Source organism: Geotrypetes seraphini, chromosome 11 (assembly GCF_902459505.1).
Source record: "Geotrypetes seraphini chromosome 11, aGeoSer1.1, whole genome shotgun sequence".
In the NCBI taxonomy this organism is placed as follows: Eukaryota; Metazoa; Chordata; class Amphibia; order Gymnophiona; family Dermophiidae; genus Geotrypetes; species Geotrypetes seraphini.
In genome coordinates, this window is record NC_047094.1 from 38,905,232 (window position 1) to 38,926,085 (window position 20,854).

The window sequence follows — 20,854 nt, forward strand, 5'->3', positions numbered from 1 at the left end:
GGAACATCTAGTTAGATAATATGATAAGCTCCTTAGTCAGACACCAGACATCAATGTTTTCCTCAGTTTTATTTTCCTTTATAATCACTCAGTTTATTCTTGGATCTTAAATTATGTGGACTTAAGATTGTCTGATATTTGATTTTTCTTTGGAAAAAGTTTTTCTATTCTTAATTTTGTTATAATACTCAATTTTTCTGTACGAAATGTATAATTTATCAATTTTCAATTACAATCAAGTTAACGCTTGTACAGAAAGATAAAGTTAAGCAGCAAATAAAGTACAATATAAATTATATCCTACTAACCGAATAGTCCGAGATAACTTAATATAACTTAACTTTAACTGAAGTCCTCTATAAAAGAACCAAAATGTAGAAATCGGCGAGATGATAACAAAGAATTAGAAATGAAGATAAAATAAAGGTTGTTGGCTGAGACAGGAAATCAAAATCTATGAGTGTTTCAAATATCCACTCCTTTTTTCAGGAGAGCGGCTGACAGGAAGGTTGTTAGTTGAATAGGGTCAAAGAAAACATATTTTTGCGATTGATACACTATCACACATCTACATGGGTGACGAAGAAAATTGGTCGCCCCAAGAGCAATAAAAATTGATAAATAAAATAGGGCTGTTTAATCGTTTGATTAATCACAATTTAAATTTTTAATAATGCAATTAATCGCATAAAGCACACCCTCACATTTCCTCCTGTATAGTGCAATATATACATACAGACACAAATTCTCAAAACTGACACATTTCAATTCAGTTGTCCCATAGAAAGGTGAGAGATCAAATCCCATTACCCCCCTTACTAAACTAAAAATAAAATCATTTATCTTACCTTTATTATCTGGTGATTTTATATGTCTAATCATTTTGTTCCGCAGCTCTGGTTCTGCATCCTTCCTGTCTTCACTCTTTCTGTCCTCTTTACTTCCTGCTCTATATCCATCTTTTGCGATCTTTACTCCCATTTTTCTTCCTCCTTTTCAAATCTGTCTAGTTTTAGTCTTCTCTTTTCTTCTTTTCCTTGCCATTCATGGGCACCATCATCTCCCTCCCCTTTCTTTCTTTTCCCTTTCAGGGGTACCCTCTCTTCTCTTCTTTCTTCTCTCCCTTTGTGGTCACCATTTCTCTCCTTCCCTCCTCTGTCACCATCTCCCTTGTTTTTCCCATCCCTATTTCCAAAATCTGGTCCTCTCAAAGATCGCTCTACCCCCATCTGCACCTCTTTTCTCCCAGCAAGCCTTCCTGTGAGCCTCTCCTCCTCCCGCCCCCCCCCCCCCGTGGTTGGGTATTTCTCTCTGTCTCCTCCCTCCCTTCCTCTCTCCATGGTTGGGTATCTATCCTTCCTTCCCCCCTCCCTCCATGGTCTGTTTGGGTTGGTCGCTCTTTCCTTCCTTCCTTCCCTCCCTCCCTCTAACCTTTTATAGCCTGCCGGCAATACTAGCAATTAAGTAGAGCACTACTGGCAGGCTCGCTGGCTTCACAGCCTCTCGCAATCTCTTCATTCCTTGCTACACTGGAACAGACGATGCAACTTCTTGTTCCAGTTTAGCAGGGACTGAAGAGACCGCGAGAGGCTGGAGCTGGCAAGCCTGCTGGCAGTGCTCTACTTTAATCGCTAGCACTTCTGGCAGGCTTTAAAAGGTTAGTGGGAGGGAGATGATATAGTGGACCGTGGTAGGCAGATGGTTGTATCCTGCTTCATCGGAATGGCTGATGTAACTTCCTGTTCTGGTGTAGCAGGGATTGGATATGTCAAGAGATGAGCCTGCTGGCAGTGCTCTGCTTTAATCACTAGCACTGCCAGCAGGCTTTAAAAGGTAAGTTAGATAGAGGGAGGGAATATAGTGGACTGGCAGCAGCAGGTGGTGGAAGGTGGCAGGTGGCTGTATCCTGCTACACTAGAATGGCTTATGTAACTTCCTGTTCTAGTGTAGGAGAGACTGCAAGAGTCGAGCCAGTGAGCCTGCCGGCAGTGTTCTGCTTTAATCACTAGCACTGCCAGCAGGCTATAAAAGGTTAGAGGGAGGAAGGGGATTATAGTAGACTCTGGTGGATGGCGGTAGGTGGTCGGGCGGAGACAAGGAGCATTAATGTGTGTTAAAATTAAAGATAGGACTCAATAGGAAACCAATGTGGCAAGGGGGCCCCTTCTGGTGATTTAGACAGGTCGTGACCTGTTTGGGCCGCCGCGGGAGCGGACTGCTGGGCAGGATGGACCTATGGTCTGACCCGGCGGAGGCACTGCTTATGTTCTTATGTTCTTAATGCATTAATCATGTTAATGTGTTAAATGTACAGCCCTAATTTAAAATAAATTTACACATGCATACACATTTAAACAATACCCCAAAACAAAATAACATTGTAAAAAGCTCTACTGAAAGCAATAAATATATTTATTTTTACAGATACGAGTTGGCGGTCAGAAGCAACTTTTCAGTTTACAGTTGAACGGTTCAGCAGGTTAAGTGAATCTGTTCTTAGCCCTCCTTGCTTTGTACGGAATCTCCCATGGAAGATAATGGTGATGCCACGATTTTACCCAGATAGGCCTCATCAGAAGAGTGTAGGATTTTTTCTTCAGTGCAATGCTGAATCTGAATCTACGTAAGTGTTTTTTTGTATCGCATATACTAAATGCTCATTTCTGCTTGACAGATAAAACAACGTGACAGATAAAACAACTGAAAGTTAAAATTATGAATTAATATGTCTTCAGAGGTATTGCATTATGGGAGAGTTATTATTGTTACAACACCTAGTATTCCTGGTACTTCAGTTGCTATGCTGAAACAAATAAGTGTGTCCCTTTGGGAGGATAGGGTGGAGGGAGGAGGCGTCAACCCTGTAATTGGAGTCAATGATGTTTGACTCGTTATATATGGAAAATCACTTTTCAGTAAACATAGCTGTTCAGAGGCCTTTTTAGAAAAAATGATGATTACTGTGTAAGCAGATGCTTCATAATATAAAATCAGCTCAAATTTGTTTTTTGTGAAATTGGCATATGAAAGCTTAAATTGTCTGCAGAGCTTAGCTTGTCATTTCCATCGATGATACTGGTTGTTTGGATTTTTTTCATCTTATCCAGATCTGACCTTCTGTTCTGAAGGTAAAGCAGGAATAGATCAAGAGTGCGCACTCAAACTTGAACCAACTATTTTGTTAGTGGTTAAGTTAGGACTGCATTTTGATTAAAATTTTTAATTGCTGATTAATTGTGGGGCATAGCCAGGGGGAGCACAGGGCTTGGGGGGGGGCATGCATTTCCTCTCCCTCCTCCCCACATTAGGCATCATACCTTTGCTGTTGGGAATACCAAAGCCCCGTCAATCAAAGAAATCTATTGCCAAAGCTACCTCAAAACTGAGGAGGTCAGCGGCGTGCCTGCAGTTGCCAATGTTGATGACACTCACCAAGGTTGCTTAGTTCATGCATGAACTGAGCATGCTTAGAGAGTGCAAGTGTTGGTGGCTGGAGGCATGCTGATTTTCTCCATTCCTATGGCAGTATGAGGAGAAAGGGAGTGACTTAAGGCAACAGATTTCTTTGGCTGATGGAATTTCAGCTATCCCACCAGCCATTGAAAATATGATAGAGTTTTGAAATTTCCTGCAAAATGTTGTATTTTTTGTAGTGGAAAAATGTTTCTTATCTTTGAACCGTTCAAATTTATTGTGGCAATAGAAGGTGTGAGAGTTATTATTGAACAGGTACTGCAGATTTGGAGAGGGGCCCCCAATATCTTCCTTTCTTCTGTCCCCAGGCTCATATCTCTTTCTCTCCCCTCTACTCAAGGTCTTGTAGTTATTTCTCTCCTTCCCCTCTTTCCCCGCAAGGTCTGGCATTTCTCATTGCCCCTCCCCCACATCCCCGCCACCATGGCCAAATGCATCCCCCACATCGGCCTACCATTGTTGTTCTGCGGCCTGCACCAGGTCTTTCCTTCTGACTTGGCCTGTCCCCTTCTGAAAAGAAGTTACATCAGAAGAGAATGGCCTAGGTTAAAGGGAAAAACCTGGTGCAGGCTGCAGGCAGCCTTTTAGTAGGGCTGCTGCTGGCTGCAGGACCGAAGACTGACCATAGTAAGCTGGCTGTGGGACAAGCATCAGAGCATGAGGGGGGTGCAGTGGAGAGGAGAGAAAGAGGTAGGTAGAAAATAGATTGTATGTGATTAAATAGCTTAGAAGGAGTGATCTAGTGGTTAGAACTGCTGCCTTGGCACCCTGAGGTTGTAAATTGAATCCCAGTACTGTTCCTTGTGACCCTGGCCAATTGCCTCAGGTACCATAGTTAGATTGTGAGCCTGCTGAAACAGTTAGGGAAAATTTCATACGTTTAGGACTGGATTCTGCAAATGGCGTCTATATAAGCAGACACCCTATAAAAATGCTGCCAATTGTGTGTCAATCACACGGTGGTGCCATTTGCAGAATCAAACCTACCGCTAAACATAGATACATAGTTGTTTCTAGTTGTATTAAGTCAATTATTATCGAACCCCAAACGGTCGCAAAACTCGCTCCTCCTTCGGTCCTCAGTCCCCAGCAGCACTCCCGCAGTGGATGGCGCAAGCAGAAACCCACATGCTGCACGTGGCTGGCCCAGAAGCCTTCTCTCCGGCGTCAACTCTTGACGTCGGAGAGAAGGCTTCTGGGTCAGCCACTTATGTGCAGCGCCTGAATTGCTGCATGCGCTGCCCACCGCAAGGAGCGCTGCCGAAGACTGAAGGAGCAAGTGCGGCTCCAAGAAAGTTGTCACGGAAGTGGCGGGCAAGAACGCGAGATCCCAGGTTATGGCAGCGGCAACAGCAGCAGATGAATGGGCAGAAATTGGTGGCCAAGCCTCGTACCCCCAACAGGTAGCCCGCATACCCCTTTGGGTACCATGGGTTGAGAAACATTGCTTTAGAATGTCTCGCCTATCTACTGGAAAGGAGCTTACCAGGGTAAGTACATAATCTCCCTTTAATGTAGGCTGTTTATCGCAGGTTCTGTGTTATGCAGTGGGACATTCATTACTAATGCATTGTAATGATGGTGGCACAGTTCAGTAAATCTAAGCTATGCTGTCTTGTGTATGGGCACAAAACAGCATGGGAGATAATTCATTATGCCTTTCTGTTTAATACTATGATGTATATGATGTATCAGCAGTGAACAGTTTTATGGTGACTTTTCAGAATTTGCTTCCTAATGACCATTCTTTGAAGATATTCTGTCAGTAATGTGGTTGAGTTTAAGTTCAACTACAGCAGGTCCAGTTAATCTGTTTGATATTACAGGTCATGGTCCTGCCATGCGCAAGCTGTGCTGAAGATAATAAATTACAAGGATGATGAAAAATCTTTTAGCCGTCGTATTAGTCATTTGTTTTTTCATAAAGAAAATGACTGGGGCTTTTCCAATTTCATGGCATGGAGTGTAAGTAATGTTTTGGTTTGTTTTTATACTTTTTAAAACATGATGCATTATAATAGTATCTTGTAAAGTGATGCCCAAAAGTTGTGAATTCAAGACACATTCAAAACCTATATTTTTCATATTTAAAAATGCCTGGTTTATAGCTATCTGCAGGTTGCTTAATAGGAAGATTCCTTTGACTGTACAAAGTCATATCAGCTTATCTATAATAATTTTTTTCTAGTATGACAGATGCTCTATTCCTGAACCTGTGGGTTAGTCAACCTCTTCTCTTGAGAACTCTTGTCCGGAGCTTCATTTAAATACCTTTTTGCTCCTCCTCCCTTACATCTGGAATGTCCTTTGACTCCTCAGTTGTCTTCCTGCAAGCGAGACAGTAGGAGTTTGTCTTTTTTTGCTCGTGTTTTTCATTTTAAACTTAATCTTTTTCGCTACCGTTTGTGAGGCTTTTCGGTGCTGCAGAGGACCCCATTTGTGGAACAGCTCTATCTGTGGGAGAGCACAGATTCTGAGGTCAAGAGTCTGCTTCCAAGGGGCATGCTTCTTTGCAGTGCACCCACTTACACAGCCTGCACGGACAGATCAAAGGCTTAGGGACTATTCTCTTGGGAGCACTGCTCGCCCCCAGGTTCGTTAGTAGTAGGCTTAAGTAGAAGCTGCGTGACTCCAGGATCAGGGTCAATGCTTTTCATACCCCGTTTTGTGTGCACATGTTCCAGGGTCTTTAAAATTGGATTCTGTTAATTCCCTTCTGGATTCCATGCGCTAAATGTTCAATCACTTCCCGCAATCCGGGAGTTGCAGAAATCCAAACACTTTTCTGAGCACAATGCTCTTCCCCCCTTAGAGTGAGAGCTAGAGCCATCTACAGTTTCAATTTCTGCAAGCAGTCAGTGCAGAAGTCTTTTGAATTACTTTGCTTCTTTCTCTTATTTTTTTTTGCTTAGTTAGTCTTTTCGATGGCTTCAGTGCCTTGAGATCCCTTTCCAGTAATCCTTTGTCAGAGGAAAGGTTGCAGTCCCGCAAGTCTGAATTGCTGCTTCATGGAGAAACTTTGGTAGATCTGTGGAGCCAGCCTGCCGTGTGCCACCATTCTTTGACTTGGGGTCATTTCCCCTGGGTGTTCGCTTGCCCACTGATCTTGTCGGGAGTTTTAAGAACAGGCTGTATGCGTCCTGAGGGAAAATCTCCCAGGTTTTAGGGTGCAGGCTGCATTTCCTGTCCCCAGTTGCGTGGAGAGGATCTGTGGGGGTGGAGGTTACAGTCGGTGTCCAGCCAACTGGCAGTCTGAAAAGCTTTGTCTGGACTATAGAATGACATGGGGAAAAAATTTGTCCCAGTCCCATCCCCGCGAGCTCGGCCCTATCACCATGAGCTCTGTCACCATCTCGTCCTCGCGAGCTCGGTCCCCGTCACCCCTCCGTCCCCGCAAACCTAGAGCGAAGAAGATTGTTCTTTAAGTAGAAGGAGTTAACCAAAGTAGAAGGGAGCTGGGGAGGTAGGGAGAAAAGGCAGGGGAGACTAAAAGGGAAGAGTCAAAAGGGGAGAATGATACCTAGTGATAGCGAGACTAATATTCTTAATCTAGCATCTTCTTCCCTCTCTCTCTCTTCCTCAGTTTCATTGAGGCTGCTTCAGCGTCTTCTCTCCACCTCCCACCCCCAGCACTCTTCGCACAGTCCAGCAGCTCCCTCCCGCCATCCGTCCGTGCATCTCCCTCCCTCCCTCCCTCCCTTTCCCTTACCTTCCCTTTGTAGCGATTTCTACAAGGCTAAGTGTTCTATTGCAGCCGGAGCCTTGAAGTCGCATCGTATGTGGCTGCTGGAAAGGTCTCTGACGCAACCGGAAACGAAGTTGCATCAGAGGAGACCTTTCCAGCAGCCACACGCGACACGATTTCAAGGTTCTGGCTGCTGTAGAACGCATAGCCTTATAGAAATCGCCACGAAGGGAGGGAGATGGATGGACAGTGGGAGAGAGGAGGCTGCTGGACCACGCGCTCATTCACCGCGTGTGCCCACTCCCTTAACTGGAGACAAGGCCATTCACCGCTCCACAGGGTGGTGAATGTCCCTGTCCCCGTACTCGCGGGGACCTTTTTTCCCCCCCCACCGTTTCAGCGGGTGCGGCTAGCTGCGGGTATCGGCCACCATGTCATTCTCTAGTCTGGTCAATTTGGAGCCATTCTGAAGCTGAAAATCATTTTCTCCATTCAGCTGCTGTATGAAAAAGCTGACAGAAAAGGCACGTCAGTGACTGTGATTAAACCTCCATTATTTCCTATGGAAACTTTTGTGTTTCGTAAAACGTGTCTAAACTCGTTTTTCACAATTTTTAAGGATAAGGTTCAGTTCACTCACCTCCCTAGACCCCAAATCGTTGTAAAAAATTTTTGGATTTTGTTAATTTTTGCCGTTTTTGGCATGAATTCACCGGTGGTAGCCATCTTGGATTTTAACTAATTTTTTTTTCAAAGTTTTTTAATTTCTGCCTCAAAACCTCTTTTCGGCTCCTCTGGAAAATGTATTCTTCGGACCCAGCTCAAACGTAGCCGGCGGGTACGTTGGTTTCTTCTAAACCAGTTAACGCCAGTGGCAGAGGTTCCTTTTCAGGAGCCCTCTCGTCTGGTTATGGCTGAGCTCGATTGCATTATGCCATACAGATATTATGCCGCTTTTGTTTCCTGACACTGCTTTTATTTTGGATTCGGCTGATATCCTTGCTGCACCGTGCAACACGGTTGCCCTAAGAGTTTGGATTTGGATGAGGACCCCTCCATCAGCAGCCCTTTCCAGCATGGCTTTGTGTACCATTTTATTGCTTGGGTTCTGCAAGAGCAAAAAAAAAAAAAAAAATCCTCTTTTTCCCCCCCCCCCCCCCCCATCCAATCCACAGCTTCTTGGTCTAGTTACATGACAATAGGATGCTCAGGCTGCTCTTTCCGGCTCGCTCAAGCTATGTCTAAGCTTTCTCTGCTGGCTCCTTCTTTTCTCAAATGTGGTAGGGGCTGGATTCATTCTAATCCCCCTCTATTCACTGTTTTATCTTCAAGGACGCCTCAGCCCTACCACTCCACCGCTGTAATAGTTTGCAACTGCAGGAAGAATTATGTGGTGCTTCATCATTGGCTGCCCATTTAGATATCGTTGTTTAATTTTAATAATATTATATTAAGTGCTTAATTGATTCTTAATATTATAAATATCCGTAAATATCATAAATATATATAAATATAAAGTGCATGTAGTACTTATCTCAGCCAAACCTGGGAGTCAGACCCGACATGTTTCGCACCGCAAGAGTGCTGTATCGAGGGTCTCCCTGTGTATTAAAGAAAGGAAGCTGTAACATAGTCATGTCCCGCTGCCTCTCCAACTATGTTTACAACCTAATTCATACTTCCATACAAACTGTAACTACAAACTCACCAAGGTCGCCGCTGTCATCCGACTCCAACTATAATGTGAGAAAGATGGCGGCGGTGTCCCTCCCCGAAGGTTTAAATTCCCTACCTTGTAACAGTTTTACCCGCCCCCTGCTTCTCATTCGCCCAAATTTTATCCAATCACTGAAACCCATTCAATTTCGCTGTTTAGACCCCGTGGTTCAATCGTGTCCAGCATAAAAATATTTCTCTGTTAATTCTCATTTAATTTTCTCTGATCTTCCCCCCCTCCCACCCAGTGACCACATTTATGACACGCTATCTCAATTCCTCTATAGTATGTTTATATCTGTGCCAGTGCTCTACCAAAGGAGCTTGAGGTGTCTTATTGACTATACGCAATTTATGCTCAGTTAATCTCACCCGTATCTTCCTGTTAGTCCGCCCTATGTATAGCAAGTCACAGGGACAGACAATCGCGTAGATGACGTCCTGCGAATTGCAGTCCATAATAGATCTTGACTTAAGAACTATTTCTTTACCCGGAACCTTCCATATATCCCCCTTGGATCGTAGAAGAGCACCATTGGCATTTGCCACATGCCCCATGGTAGCCCCCCATTTCCCTCCGTCTAACACCGTATTTCTGAAAGTTACATCGTTGACCCAGTGTCATCCCCTGTGAGTATGCTATCATAGGATAATTTTCTAAAGGTTTATGTATCTGAACAATATACCAATATTTCCTCAACATTCCCACCATCATCTTTGTTGCCTTTGAAAATGGAAGAATGCACGTCAAGCGGTCATTATCTGTCCGGAGGGAACTATTTGGCTCTTTTAAGAGAAGTTCCCTTTGGGCATACCTTCCCCTCAAATACACCTGCTTTATAGATCTCTCTGGATATCCTCTATCCCGCAGTCTTTCTGCCAACTTAGTAGCCTGTATTTTATACTCTTCCAAAGAAGAGCAAACCCTCCGAATGCGTAAAAATTGTCCTATAGGCAAATTAAAGAGCACGGGTCCAAGCACCGAGCCCTGCGATACCCCACTGGTGAAGCTCTTCAAGTCCGAATATTGTCCATTTACCCCCACACTCTGTTTCCTGTGCTCCAGCCAGTTTTTAATTCACGTGAGTATTTCACCCTCGATTCCATGGCTCGCAGTTTTCTGAAGTAGTTGTTCATACGGAACCTTGTCGAATGCCTTCTGGTATGAGGTACTGAATAAAAGAGTGGGGCCACATCAACATGGAAATTAACACATGAGCCATGACAATCATCTACACTTTTCAGAAAACTCAAAGTATTGAATCATTTGACCCTGAGCATAGGCTCATCTCTGTGTGTAATTGGTATATTGTCTTTAGAGAAAACTGTTGTAGGTAACAACTTTTATGGCTAGTCCTGCTGTAGTCGAAGTCTAAATTAAACTGTCTGAAGTGAAAGGGTGGCATTTGGTTGTGTGTTAGACATCTTAAGTATTGGAAACTCCATTGGGCATATAAATTATTCAGTCCATTGACTTGTTGAAAATATTATATTTGGGAAAACAGTTATTACAGGTAAGCAATCTTTTGGCAAGTTTATAAACAAATTAATTTGTAATGTTGATTACCTTTTTATAGGAAGTTACTGACCCAGAGAAAGGCTTTATAGAAGATGATAAAGTAACATTTGAAGTCTATGTGCAAGCTGATGCACCACATGGAGTTGCGTAAGTATTTGAGTTATGCTGTAATTCAAACATTTAGAAAATTTAATTCTGTAGCACTGGTGCATTTGAAATTTTAAAATGAAGCAATTTGTATTTTATTACAATAGAACATTGTTTATCCCAGGACAAGCAGGCAGCATATTCTCACATGTGCAGTGTTCTCCCCAGAAATTTTTTCCAGCCGGGTGTCATGAAAAAGTAGCGGGTGGAGTGGGATGGTGAAATTTGGTGGTTAGAATAGGGTCATTAAATCTAGTGGCATACCTAGTATATATGACAGCCAGTGCTGATCATTTTTAACAACCCTCTTTTTAGTAATAATCCATGAGTCACACAACAAGGGTGCACCTAGGAAAAGGCAGTATCTTAAACACTGTAGTGAGCACTAGAACACCAACACACGCATTGTAAAACTAAACAAGCCAGATCCTGCACAGTCAATTGATCCTTTGTAGTCGATGCTAACAGAAAACCGTGTCCTTTTCATACACACAGAACACAGATACATCCTTGCTCAATATAGAATAATCACAAACTAAAAATAAAAATATGTAGACAAAAGTGAACCGCCAAGAAACCAGACTCTGCATACAAAGCAACACCACAGAAACAGTGACACTTGTCCCCTAATACTGTGCAAAATATAGACAGTAGATGTAAATTTGAAAAAACTTACATAACAATCACCATTTTACACATTAACAAAAAATAAGAAAATATCATTTTATTGGACTAATCCATTTTTCAATTAGCTTTCAGAGGTCAAATCTTTGTTCAAGACAATATACTATACTGCTGTTATGGTATCCTATCCTGACAAAGGGGTTTAGTCCCCCCAAAATTGCCTTATTTCCATTTCATATTTAAAAACTTTTATCAATACAGTTACAATCCTACTTGATTCTACATAAAGCAACAAAAAAAAAATTATTTCTACCTTTTGTCATTTCTGCTTTAATCATCTTCTCTTTGCTCTCTTCTTTCTATACAGCGTTTGTCCTTTCTCCCTTCCATGTAACATCTGCCCTCTCTATTTACCCCTTCCACCCAGCCTCTGCCCTCCCTCTCTCTACCCCTTCCATCCACTGTCCACCCTCTTTCTCTTCCATAAGGTATCTTCCCTCTTTTTTTGTCCCTTCAATAAACTGTATATCCTGTGCCCTTTCTCTCCTTTATTCATGATCATTTCAGCTTCACCCCCTTTCCATTTTTCTGTCTCCCCTATGCTCTGGCATCTCTCTCGTCTCCTTTCCTTTCCTTCCTTCCCACTCCACACCATGGTCTGGCATCTCTCCTCTCCTTCCATCTCTCCCTCCCCCTCCATTATCTGGCATCTCCTCTCCTTCCTTTCTCTCTCTCTCCCGCCTTCCTTTCCCCTGGTCTGGCATCTGTCTTCTTCCTCCCCCCATATGCCCTGACATCTCTCCCTCCCCTTCCATGGTCTGGTATCTCCTTTCCTTCTTTCCTCTCCTCTCCCTTCCTGGTCTTCCTTCTCCCTCCTTCCCTCTCTCTCCTCAGGAGACACTAATGAAACATTAAAAACAGCAAATGTAAATATACTGATGTAAAACAAAGAATGCCAATTAAAACATGAATTGAATTAAAACTAAAATTAATATAAATCTCAAATGCATAAAACAAACAGAATAAAGTTATGTATAAATACCATAAAACATAATCAGAAGGATACATCATAGATACATATATAAAAAGATGAATTCACAATAAAGATGATTTTATGTATTATTGAATTGGGAGGGAGGGAGGGATGGGGGATTATTATATTGAATAAGAATGATATAAATTTAGATTTCTTACATAATATTTTAACATTATAGAATACTAATTTCCTAATGAAATGTTAAATTTGATGCTAATATGCGAGTTAATCAAGTGTGTATCTTTAAGTTTTATATGAGTTTAATTGATACACTTGTTGAACATACAAAAATGAATAAAGAATTATAAAATAAAAAAATAAAAAGATGTCAGAAAAACAAAGTACAGAAGTGGTAGGAGAGGTAGAAAAAAGGTAACCTGGGTGCAACCAATAGCAGAAGTGCAAAAAACCAAAAGGAAACACAGATAGGAGCCCAGAACACAAGTAGCATAATACAGCATATGCAAGTATAAATATATTTATCCCAGGACAAGCAGGCAGCCTATTCTCACATGTGGGTGACGTCATCCAAGGAGCCCGGATGCGGACAGCCTCGCAAGCAGATTTGCTTGGAGAAACTTAGAAGTTTCGAGTCTGCCACACCACGCATGCGCGAGTGCCTTCCCGCCTAGCACAGGGCGAGTATCCTCAGTTCTCCGCAGAGTCGAGAAGTCTGTCTTTGACGCTCTTTGTGAAACTTTGTTGCTTCGTGCCTTCTCTTCCCCTGCAGTTTAGTTCTTTTGCAAATTGCTGTGTTTATTTCTTTATTTTCTATTAAGAAAAAAAAAGACTTTTTTTTTTTTTGTCGACTGGCGGGGCAGGTCGCTTGCCTGCGGGCTTCGACTTCGCAGTGGCTATTTTCCCTTCTATGTCCCGGCTAGTAACGGGCTTCAAGAAGTGTAACGGGCTTCAAGAAGTGCAGCCAGTGCCAGTGCCAGTGCAGCCAGTGCCAGCATGCGATTTCCCTCATGGATCCACATCGCTGGTGTCTTAAGTGTCTCGGACCTGACCATAGTTTGAAGTTGTGACCGCGCTGTGATACTCATAGAGTTCAAGTGGAAAAGCTGTTCAGGATGGACTTTTCGGCTACACCTTCGACCTCGGGTCCTGACTCGGTCCAGACTCCAGCCGGGGGTCCTCCTGCTTCCACGACTCCAACCTCGAGTCTCATCAAACCGTCCTTGTTTGGATCATCTTTGGCCTCGAGTGCACCTGCTTTATCTTCCCCTGAGCTTCCCTCGGGTCAGATACCTAAGCAGAAGGTTCCTGCGGTGGTCCTCAAGTTATCCAAGCATCAGTCCAAGCCAAAGCATGCTTCTAATGCCACTTCGGAGCCTATAGCGCAAGTGGTCCAGTTTCAGACTTGAATCCACAATTGCAGGCTTCTTTCCAGCCCATTTTAGAGCAGAAATTTGTTCAGTTACTGATCAAATACATTCCTGCCTCGACTCTGTTTCCTGCAGTCCAGCCTGGGCAATCGGCCAGTGGTAGCTCTCTGAATGGGCTGCTTTGCTGCCTTCCCCGCTGGGGCTGAGCCCCAGCTGGTGCTGAGCCTTCCCTTTGCAGCATCTTTCTATCCCTCCCTCCCATCCCCCTGTGCTGCAGAACCTCACCGTGATCTTGACATACCTCCACTCTAAAAGAATTTGAAACAGCAGCGGCGGCAGTGCTCTGAGCAGGATGCTTCGCTGTCTTCCCTTCCTGGGCCTTCCTTCTGGTGCGGCTCTGATGACATCATCAGTGATGTGGAAGAGGGAAGGCCTCGGCGGGAAAGGCAGTGAAGCTGCCTGTTCAGAGTGCTGCTGCTGGTTTTTTTGGGAGCCTTCTGGAGTGGAGGTATGTCAGGCTCACAGTGGGGAGGGTCTGTGGGGTTCTGCTGCAAAGAAGGATGGAAGGGAGGGATAGAAAGACGCTGCAGAGGGAAGGCCTGGCCCTGACAGGGAAGGCTGCAAAGCAGCCCATTCAGAGTGCTGTCACTGTTTTTGTAGGTCTTGGGAGCTGCTGCACAAGGGGATGGGTGAGAGGGAAGGAAAGATGCTGCATGTGGTGTTGGTGGTGGTGGTGGGGGGGTGGAGAGAAAGGAAAGAGGAAAAATTGAGGTGGAGGGGAGGAAGGGAGAGATGATTGTTGTAAATGGGGGGAAAAATAAGACATTCCCAGAAAATAAGTCCTAGTGTGTTTTTTGGAACACAAATTAATAAAAGACCCTGTCTTATTATCAGGGAAACAGTATGTACTAGTGGACATTGTAAAAGCTACTAGATGGCTGGCTTTTCATTGAAGTCCAGTGAGTTAGCTTTAACTATAAACTGCTTTCTAGGTGGGATTCAAAGAAGCACACGGGATATGTTGGACTAAAGAACCAGGGAGCAACTTGTTACATGAACAGTTTATTACAGACTTTATTTTTCACAAACCAACTACGAAAGGTAGGTAATTAAATAGTTTAATATTTAGAAAGAAATTCTAAGGTGTTACTTTCTTTCCAAGTAAGGAAAGTCAGATTTAAATTTTTACATTTGCTAAGAGCTAATGAAAAAATTTTAGATGCAACAAAATTGTGGAATACCCCTACCTTTTTATGTATTTACATTGGTTTGTTCAATGTGTGTTTTTATAGTTGGTAAGATTTGTAGTTGTTTTGAAACTTGGACCACCAGTGTCGGGCAAGGCCAGATCTGCCTTTGAACTTTAATCTTTTTATCAATTTTTCAAATGTCTGTAAAGTCCATATTCAAATGCATTTGTGTGGTCAGCTGTGGTGATTGCATAAGTGTGTGTGTTAAAAAAAAAATCCATAATACTTTGAGTGTAAGTTATACATCCATAGTTATTTGAAAATAGGGTAGGATTTGGGGGCAATACCACTTAAATATATAAGTCATAAACAGTGATATTCATCTGAGTAAACATAAGTTGTAAATATGTACCATATTTTTCGCTCTATAAGATGCACCCTCATGTAGGGGAGGAAAAACCAAGAAGAAAAATTCAGAACCATCTGTCCCACCATCCTGCCCTGTTCACTTTCAAACTTGGATAGCCACCATCCCTGCCATGAGCAACTATACAAAATGGTTCTGATAGAGGAGACGGATATATCGTAGTAACGAATGCCAGGCATTGGGGGGGGGAGTTACAATCGTGTAACCGGCAGCAGCACAATGACAAGTCCAACAATCTTCCTGCCTGGGACTAGGGTTGGAGGATGAGGTCTGGGGGGAAGGGAGGCAAGGCCAATTCCGTAATCCGATACAGCTTCTTTGCAGCCCTATGCTAAAAACTCACCAAAGTCTGAAGAGACTTGCATAGATAGCTCCACCCGATCCAAGGACTTGGCGGTGAGCATCTCCTGGCCCCCACTACCTTTGGTGCTGCAAATTGCCTCCCCGCTGTCGGGATCACAGCTTAATTGCCCGCTGTTGCTGCTACCCGGACCTGGCTTCTGCTGCTGCCGCGCGGCCACTCTCACTCCGCAAAATCGCACACATGTCCTGGTTCTGCCTCCGCCTCTACTCCGGCGCAAACACGGGTGCACACCTACACATCGAAGCCCCAAATCAGCAGAGCGCACAGCTTGGAAGGGCAATTGTGCAGCAAGACATCAGGAGACAGCGGTCCAGCGAGGGAAGGGCAGGAGCAAGGAAAACTCCTGCCGATACAGTGCTTGGCTTCTGGGATTAAAAAAAGGTACCGGGGGGGGGGGGGGGGATGTTATTCGCTCCATAAGATGCATCCTTATTTCCACCCACTTTTTTGGGGGAAAAAATGTGTCTTATGGAGCAAAAAATACTGTAAAATAGTGGTGCTACTAAATTATTACTGAATATATGTATAATTGTGAAAGTTTATTACACATTTAGAATTATTTATGCATACTAGCTGGCTGCGTAAATATTGAATCTCTCTATATTCAGAATTGTTGAGGATTGTAAAGACTTGTAGAAGGATTTTGTGAAACTGAAAGATAGGGCAACTAAAAAGCAAATTATATTTAATGTGGACAAATGCGCAGTGATACATGAGTTATTTTAAGCAAAATATTAGTTATCCCAGGACAAGCAGGCAGCATATTCTTTACGCATGGGTGACGTCACCGACGGAGCCCTCGGTACGGACCTTTTTTAACTAGAAAGTTCTAGTTGGCCGCACCGCGCATGCCTTCCCGCCCGACGGAGGAGTGCGTGGTCCCCAGTTTCTTCGTTTCCGCGGAGCGAAGAAGACGCGTGTGTTTTTTCAACGGCTGTTGAACTCACTTTTTTGCCTTCCCGCTCGCGTATTTTTTCTTATTTTCTTTATTTTTACCTTCGGGTTTCTTTCTATTGATTTACAAAAAAAAAAAAAAAACTTTGATTTTTTCTACCCTTTTTTCGTTTTTGCCCCGGCGGGGCCTGTTGCCATTATCCAGGCCTCGGGGTTCGATTTTGCGGAGGCTGTTTTCCCCTTCATGCCCCCGCAGGCCGGTTTTAAGAAGTGCCAGCGGTGTGCCCGCCCGATCTCCCTCACTGACCCACACAATTGGTGTTTGCAGTGTTTGGGTCCGGAGCATCGGGCGGACTCCTTCACCCGCTGTGCTACTCTTAAAAAGCGGACGCTTAAAAACCGGCAAATCCAACAAAATCTTTTATTCGGCACCGGGTCGACGATGGACTCCTCGGCATCGACAGCGGTACCATCAAAATCGGCACCGTCTACTTCGACGCCCGACCCCGCATCGGCGCCGCTGGCGCAAGGTAAGCCGGCTAAGAAGCCTCCCCCTTCCCTCGAGCGCCCACCAGCCACAGTGGCGACACCGACCCTGCCGGCCTCGTGCCGACCCCGAAAGCGCTCCGCCCCGATTTCGGTGAGTGCCTCGTCATCGGCCTCCTCATCGCCGGGGCGTGGAGCGGCACCTAAGGAACTGAAGCAAAAGAAAGCGGTTCCGGTGCCTCCCCTGGATGACCGAATTGCGGCCATCCTCCAGGTTCAACTGCAAGACCAGCTGAAACATCAGCTCGAGCACCTGTTGCCTACTATCCTGGCACCGCTCCTTTCGGTACCAGACCGGCCCGAGCCCCGTACCGAGCCACCGGTATCCACCCCATCGGTACCTATTAATACCTCCATGCCGATTCTTTCGGCCCAGCAACTCCAGGCCCATCCTGTGGTTCACTCCCATGCCACTGCGGATCCTCCTCGGGACCGGGCGGGGCACCATTCTTCCCGGGACCGGGACCAACACCGGTCCTCTTCTCCCGGTACCGTTTCTGTACGCTCTGGAAAATCTTTGTCCAAGACTCACCATACCGAACCTTCCACCCCGGTGTCGCGGCACGCACACCCAGAGGTCCGGGACCCAGACTTGTGGGAAGAGTCCCCTCCCGGTACCGAGGAGGACCTCTCCTCCTCCGATGAGGATCCCTCGGTTCCTGACACCACCTCCAAACCCGAGCAATCCTCCTTCTCAAAGTTTCTCAGGGAGATGTCTGCAGCCTTATCTCTCCCTCTGGAGTCAGACTCCAAGAAATCCCAAGCCTTTCTAGAGGCTCTGGATTTTGAGCAACCTCCCAAGGAGTTTCTTAAATTACCCGTGCACGACATCCTACGGGAAACCTTCTATAAAAATTGGGAAAACCCCCTTACAGTGCCTGGGGCCCCCCGCAAGTTAGATAACCTCTATAGGGTTATCCCAATTCCAGGATTCGATAAGTCACAACTCCCCCATGAGTCTCTCCTGGTTGAATCCACCTTAAAGAAGACTCAGGGCTCCAGTGTCTATGCCTCCACCCCTCCTGGCAGAGAGGGTAAAACCATGGACAAGTTTGGCAAGAGGCTCTATCAGAATGCCATGCTGGCCAACAGGGCGAACAACTATTCCTTCCATTTTTCATTCTACATGAAACACTTGGTTCAGCAGCTGTCCGCCCTCCAAAAGTATCTCCCTAGAGAGGAAGATTCCACTTTTTCAACAACAGATCTCTGGTCTCCTTCAATTGAGAAAGTTTATGGTCCGCTCGATATATGATTCCTTCGAGCTTACCTCCCGTGCCTCTGCCATGGCTGTAGCCATGCACCGCCTGGCCTGGCTGAGAGTCTCAGACTTGGACATTAACCACCAGGATCGTCTGGCCAACGCCCCCTGTCTTGGGGATGAACTGTTTGGAGAGTCCCTGGATTCCACCACCCAGAAACTCTCTGCGCATGAAACCAGGTGGGACACCCTGATTAAACCAAAAAAGAAGGCTCCGCCTGCACGACCTTACAGGCCTCAATCCTCATACCAGCGCAGATTCTCAGCCAGGCCACTCAATCCGCCTTCCCAACATCCTCGGCGGCCACGGCAGCAACATCACCAGACACAGGCTCGTTCTCAATCCACTCAACCCAACAAGCCTCTTCCTCCTGCTAAACCGTCTCAGCCCTTTTGACTCTTCTCTCCAGGGCATAGCCAGTCTTCCACCTTCGCTACCCCTTCCACAACCAATCGGGGGTCGCCTCCTCATATTCTTCAGCCGTTGGGAGGTCATCACATCGGACCAGTGGGTCCTCAACATCATCCACCACGGCTACTCTCTCAACTTCCAGACTCTTCCACCGGACAACCCTCCCGTAGAGTCTGCTTCTCACTCATCTCAAATCCCCCTCCTCCTGAGGGAGGTTCAATCCCTCCTTCTTCTCAATGCCATCGAAGAAGTACCTCCAGACCAAAGGGGTCAGGGATTCTACTCCCGTTACTTCCTGGTACTCAAAAAGACGGGAGACCTCCGTCCCATTCTCGATCTCAGGGACATCAACAAGCATCTCGTCAAGGAGAAGTTCAGAATGCTCTCCCTTGCCACGCTCTACCCTCTTCTTTCTCAACACGACTGGCTATGTTCCCTGGACCTCAAGGAGGCCTACACTCACATCTCCATCAATCCGAATTCTCGCCGCTACCTGCGTTTCCAGGTGCACCACCGTCACTATCAGTACAAGGTGCTTCCCTTTGGCCTCGCTTCATCTCCCAGGGTATTCACCAAGTGCCTTATAGTGGTAGCGGCCTTCCTCAGGTCTCACAACCTCCAGGTGTTCCCCTACTTGGACGATTGGTTGGTGAAAGCACCTACGTCTCAACTTGTGCTACAGGCTACTCATCACACCATCTCTCTCCTCCACCTCCTGGGGTTCGAGATCAACTACCCCAAGTCGCATCTACTTCCCACCCAGCGACTTCAATTCATCGGAGCAGTTATGGACACCACACTAATGAGGGCTTTCCTTCCCTCCGATCGTCAGCAGACCCTGCTCCACCTATGTCGTCAGGTCCTCATGCATCCCACCATTCCTGCCCGACAAATGATGGTCCTCCTGGGCCACATGGCATCGACAGTACATGTCCTTCCTCTGGCACGTCTCCATCTCCGAACACCTCAATGGACTCTCACCAACCAATGGTCACAGACTACGGATCTTCTTTCTCATCCCATCTCTGTGACATCATCTCTTCAGCAATCTCTCCAATGGTGGTTGAACTCCTCAAATCTTTCCAGGGGTCTGCTCTCTCATCTGCCCCCTCACTCCATGATCATCACCACAGATGCCTCCCCCTATGCGTGGGGAGCCCACCTAGGAGATCTACGCACCCAGGGTCTTTGGACCCCACAGGAGCGTCAGCATCACATCAATTTCCTGGAACTCAGAGCCATGTTCTACGCCCTCAAGGCTTTCCAGCATCTTCTCTGCCCTCAGGTTCTTCTCCTGTGCACAGACAATCAAGTCGCCATGTACTACATAAACAAACAAGGCGGCACCGGATCACGCCTCCTTTGTTTGGAGGCTCTACGCATCTGGACCTGGGCCACGGCCCGCAATCTCTTCCTCAAGGCTGTCTATATCCAGGGCGAACAGAACTCCCTGGCCGACAATCTCAGCCGCATCCTTCAACCTCACGAGTGGACACTGGATCCTCCAACACTCCTCTCCATCTTTGCTCGCTGGGGCACTCCGCAGGTGGACATCTTTGCAGCACCTCACAATCATCAGCTGCCCCAATTCTGTTCCAGACTCTTCTCTCCTCATCGTCTGGCCCCGGATGCATTCCTGCTCGATTGGACGGATCGGTTCCTGTATGCCTTCCCTCCACTCCCTCTGATGTTGCGGACCTTGTTCAAACTCCGCAAAGACAGGGCCACCATGATTCTCATCGCCCCTCGGTGGCCTCGACAACACTGGTTCTCCCTCCTGCTTCAACTCAGCTCCAGGGAGCCCATTCCTCTTCCTGTGTTTCCTACTCTACTTACACAGCAGCATCAATCTCTACTACATCCCAATCTGTCTTCGCTCCACCTGACAGCTTGGTTTCTCTCGGGCTGACCTCTCCAGAGAATCTTTCTCAGCCTGTCCGTCTCATTTTGGACGCCTCCAGGAAACCGGCCACCCTCCAATGTTACCATCAGAAGTGGACCAGGTTCTCCTCGTGGTGTCTACGGCATCATCATGATCCCACCTCTTTAGCGGTGGAATCTGTACTGGACTATTTACTCTCACTGTCCAATGCTGGCCTCAAATCTACCTCCATCAGAGTCCACCTCAGTGCCATCACTGCGTTTCACGAGCCTATTCTCGGAAAACCTCTCACGGCTCATCCACTGGTTTCCCGGTTCATGAGAGGTCTCTTCAATGTCAAACCACCTCT

The 20,854-nt window shown here is 45.8% G+C and overlaps 1 protein-coding gene across 2 annotated transcripts in view; it reads left to right on the top strand.

Annotated features, from left to right (window-relative positions):
• Window positions 1-20,854, top strand: part of USP7 (ubiquitin specific peptidase 7) — a 396,159-nt gene that overhangs the window by 74,591 nt on the left and 300,714 nt on the right. For both annotated transcript variants that reach the window (XM_033962812.1, XM_033962811.1), the window contains exons 3-6: window positions 2,425-2,623; window positions 5,301-5,439; window positions 10,453-10,541; window positions 14,522-14,630. In XM_033962812.1, coding sequence (XP_033818703.1) covers window positions 2,425-2,623; window positions 5,301-5,439; window positions 10,453-10,541; window positions 14,522-14,630 — 536 coding nt within the window. The remainder of the gene's footprint in view (window positions 1-2,424; window positions 2,624-5,300; window positions 5,440-10,452; window positions 10,542-14,521; window positions 14,631-20,854) is intronic.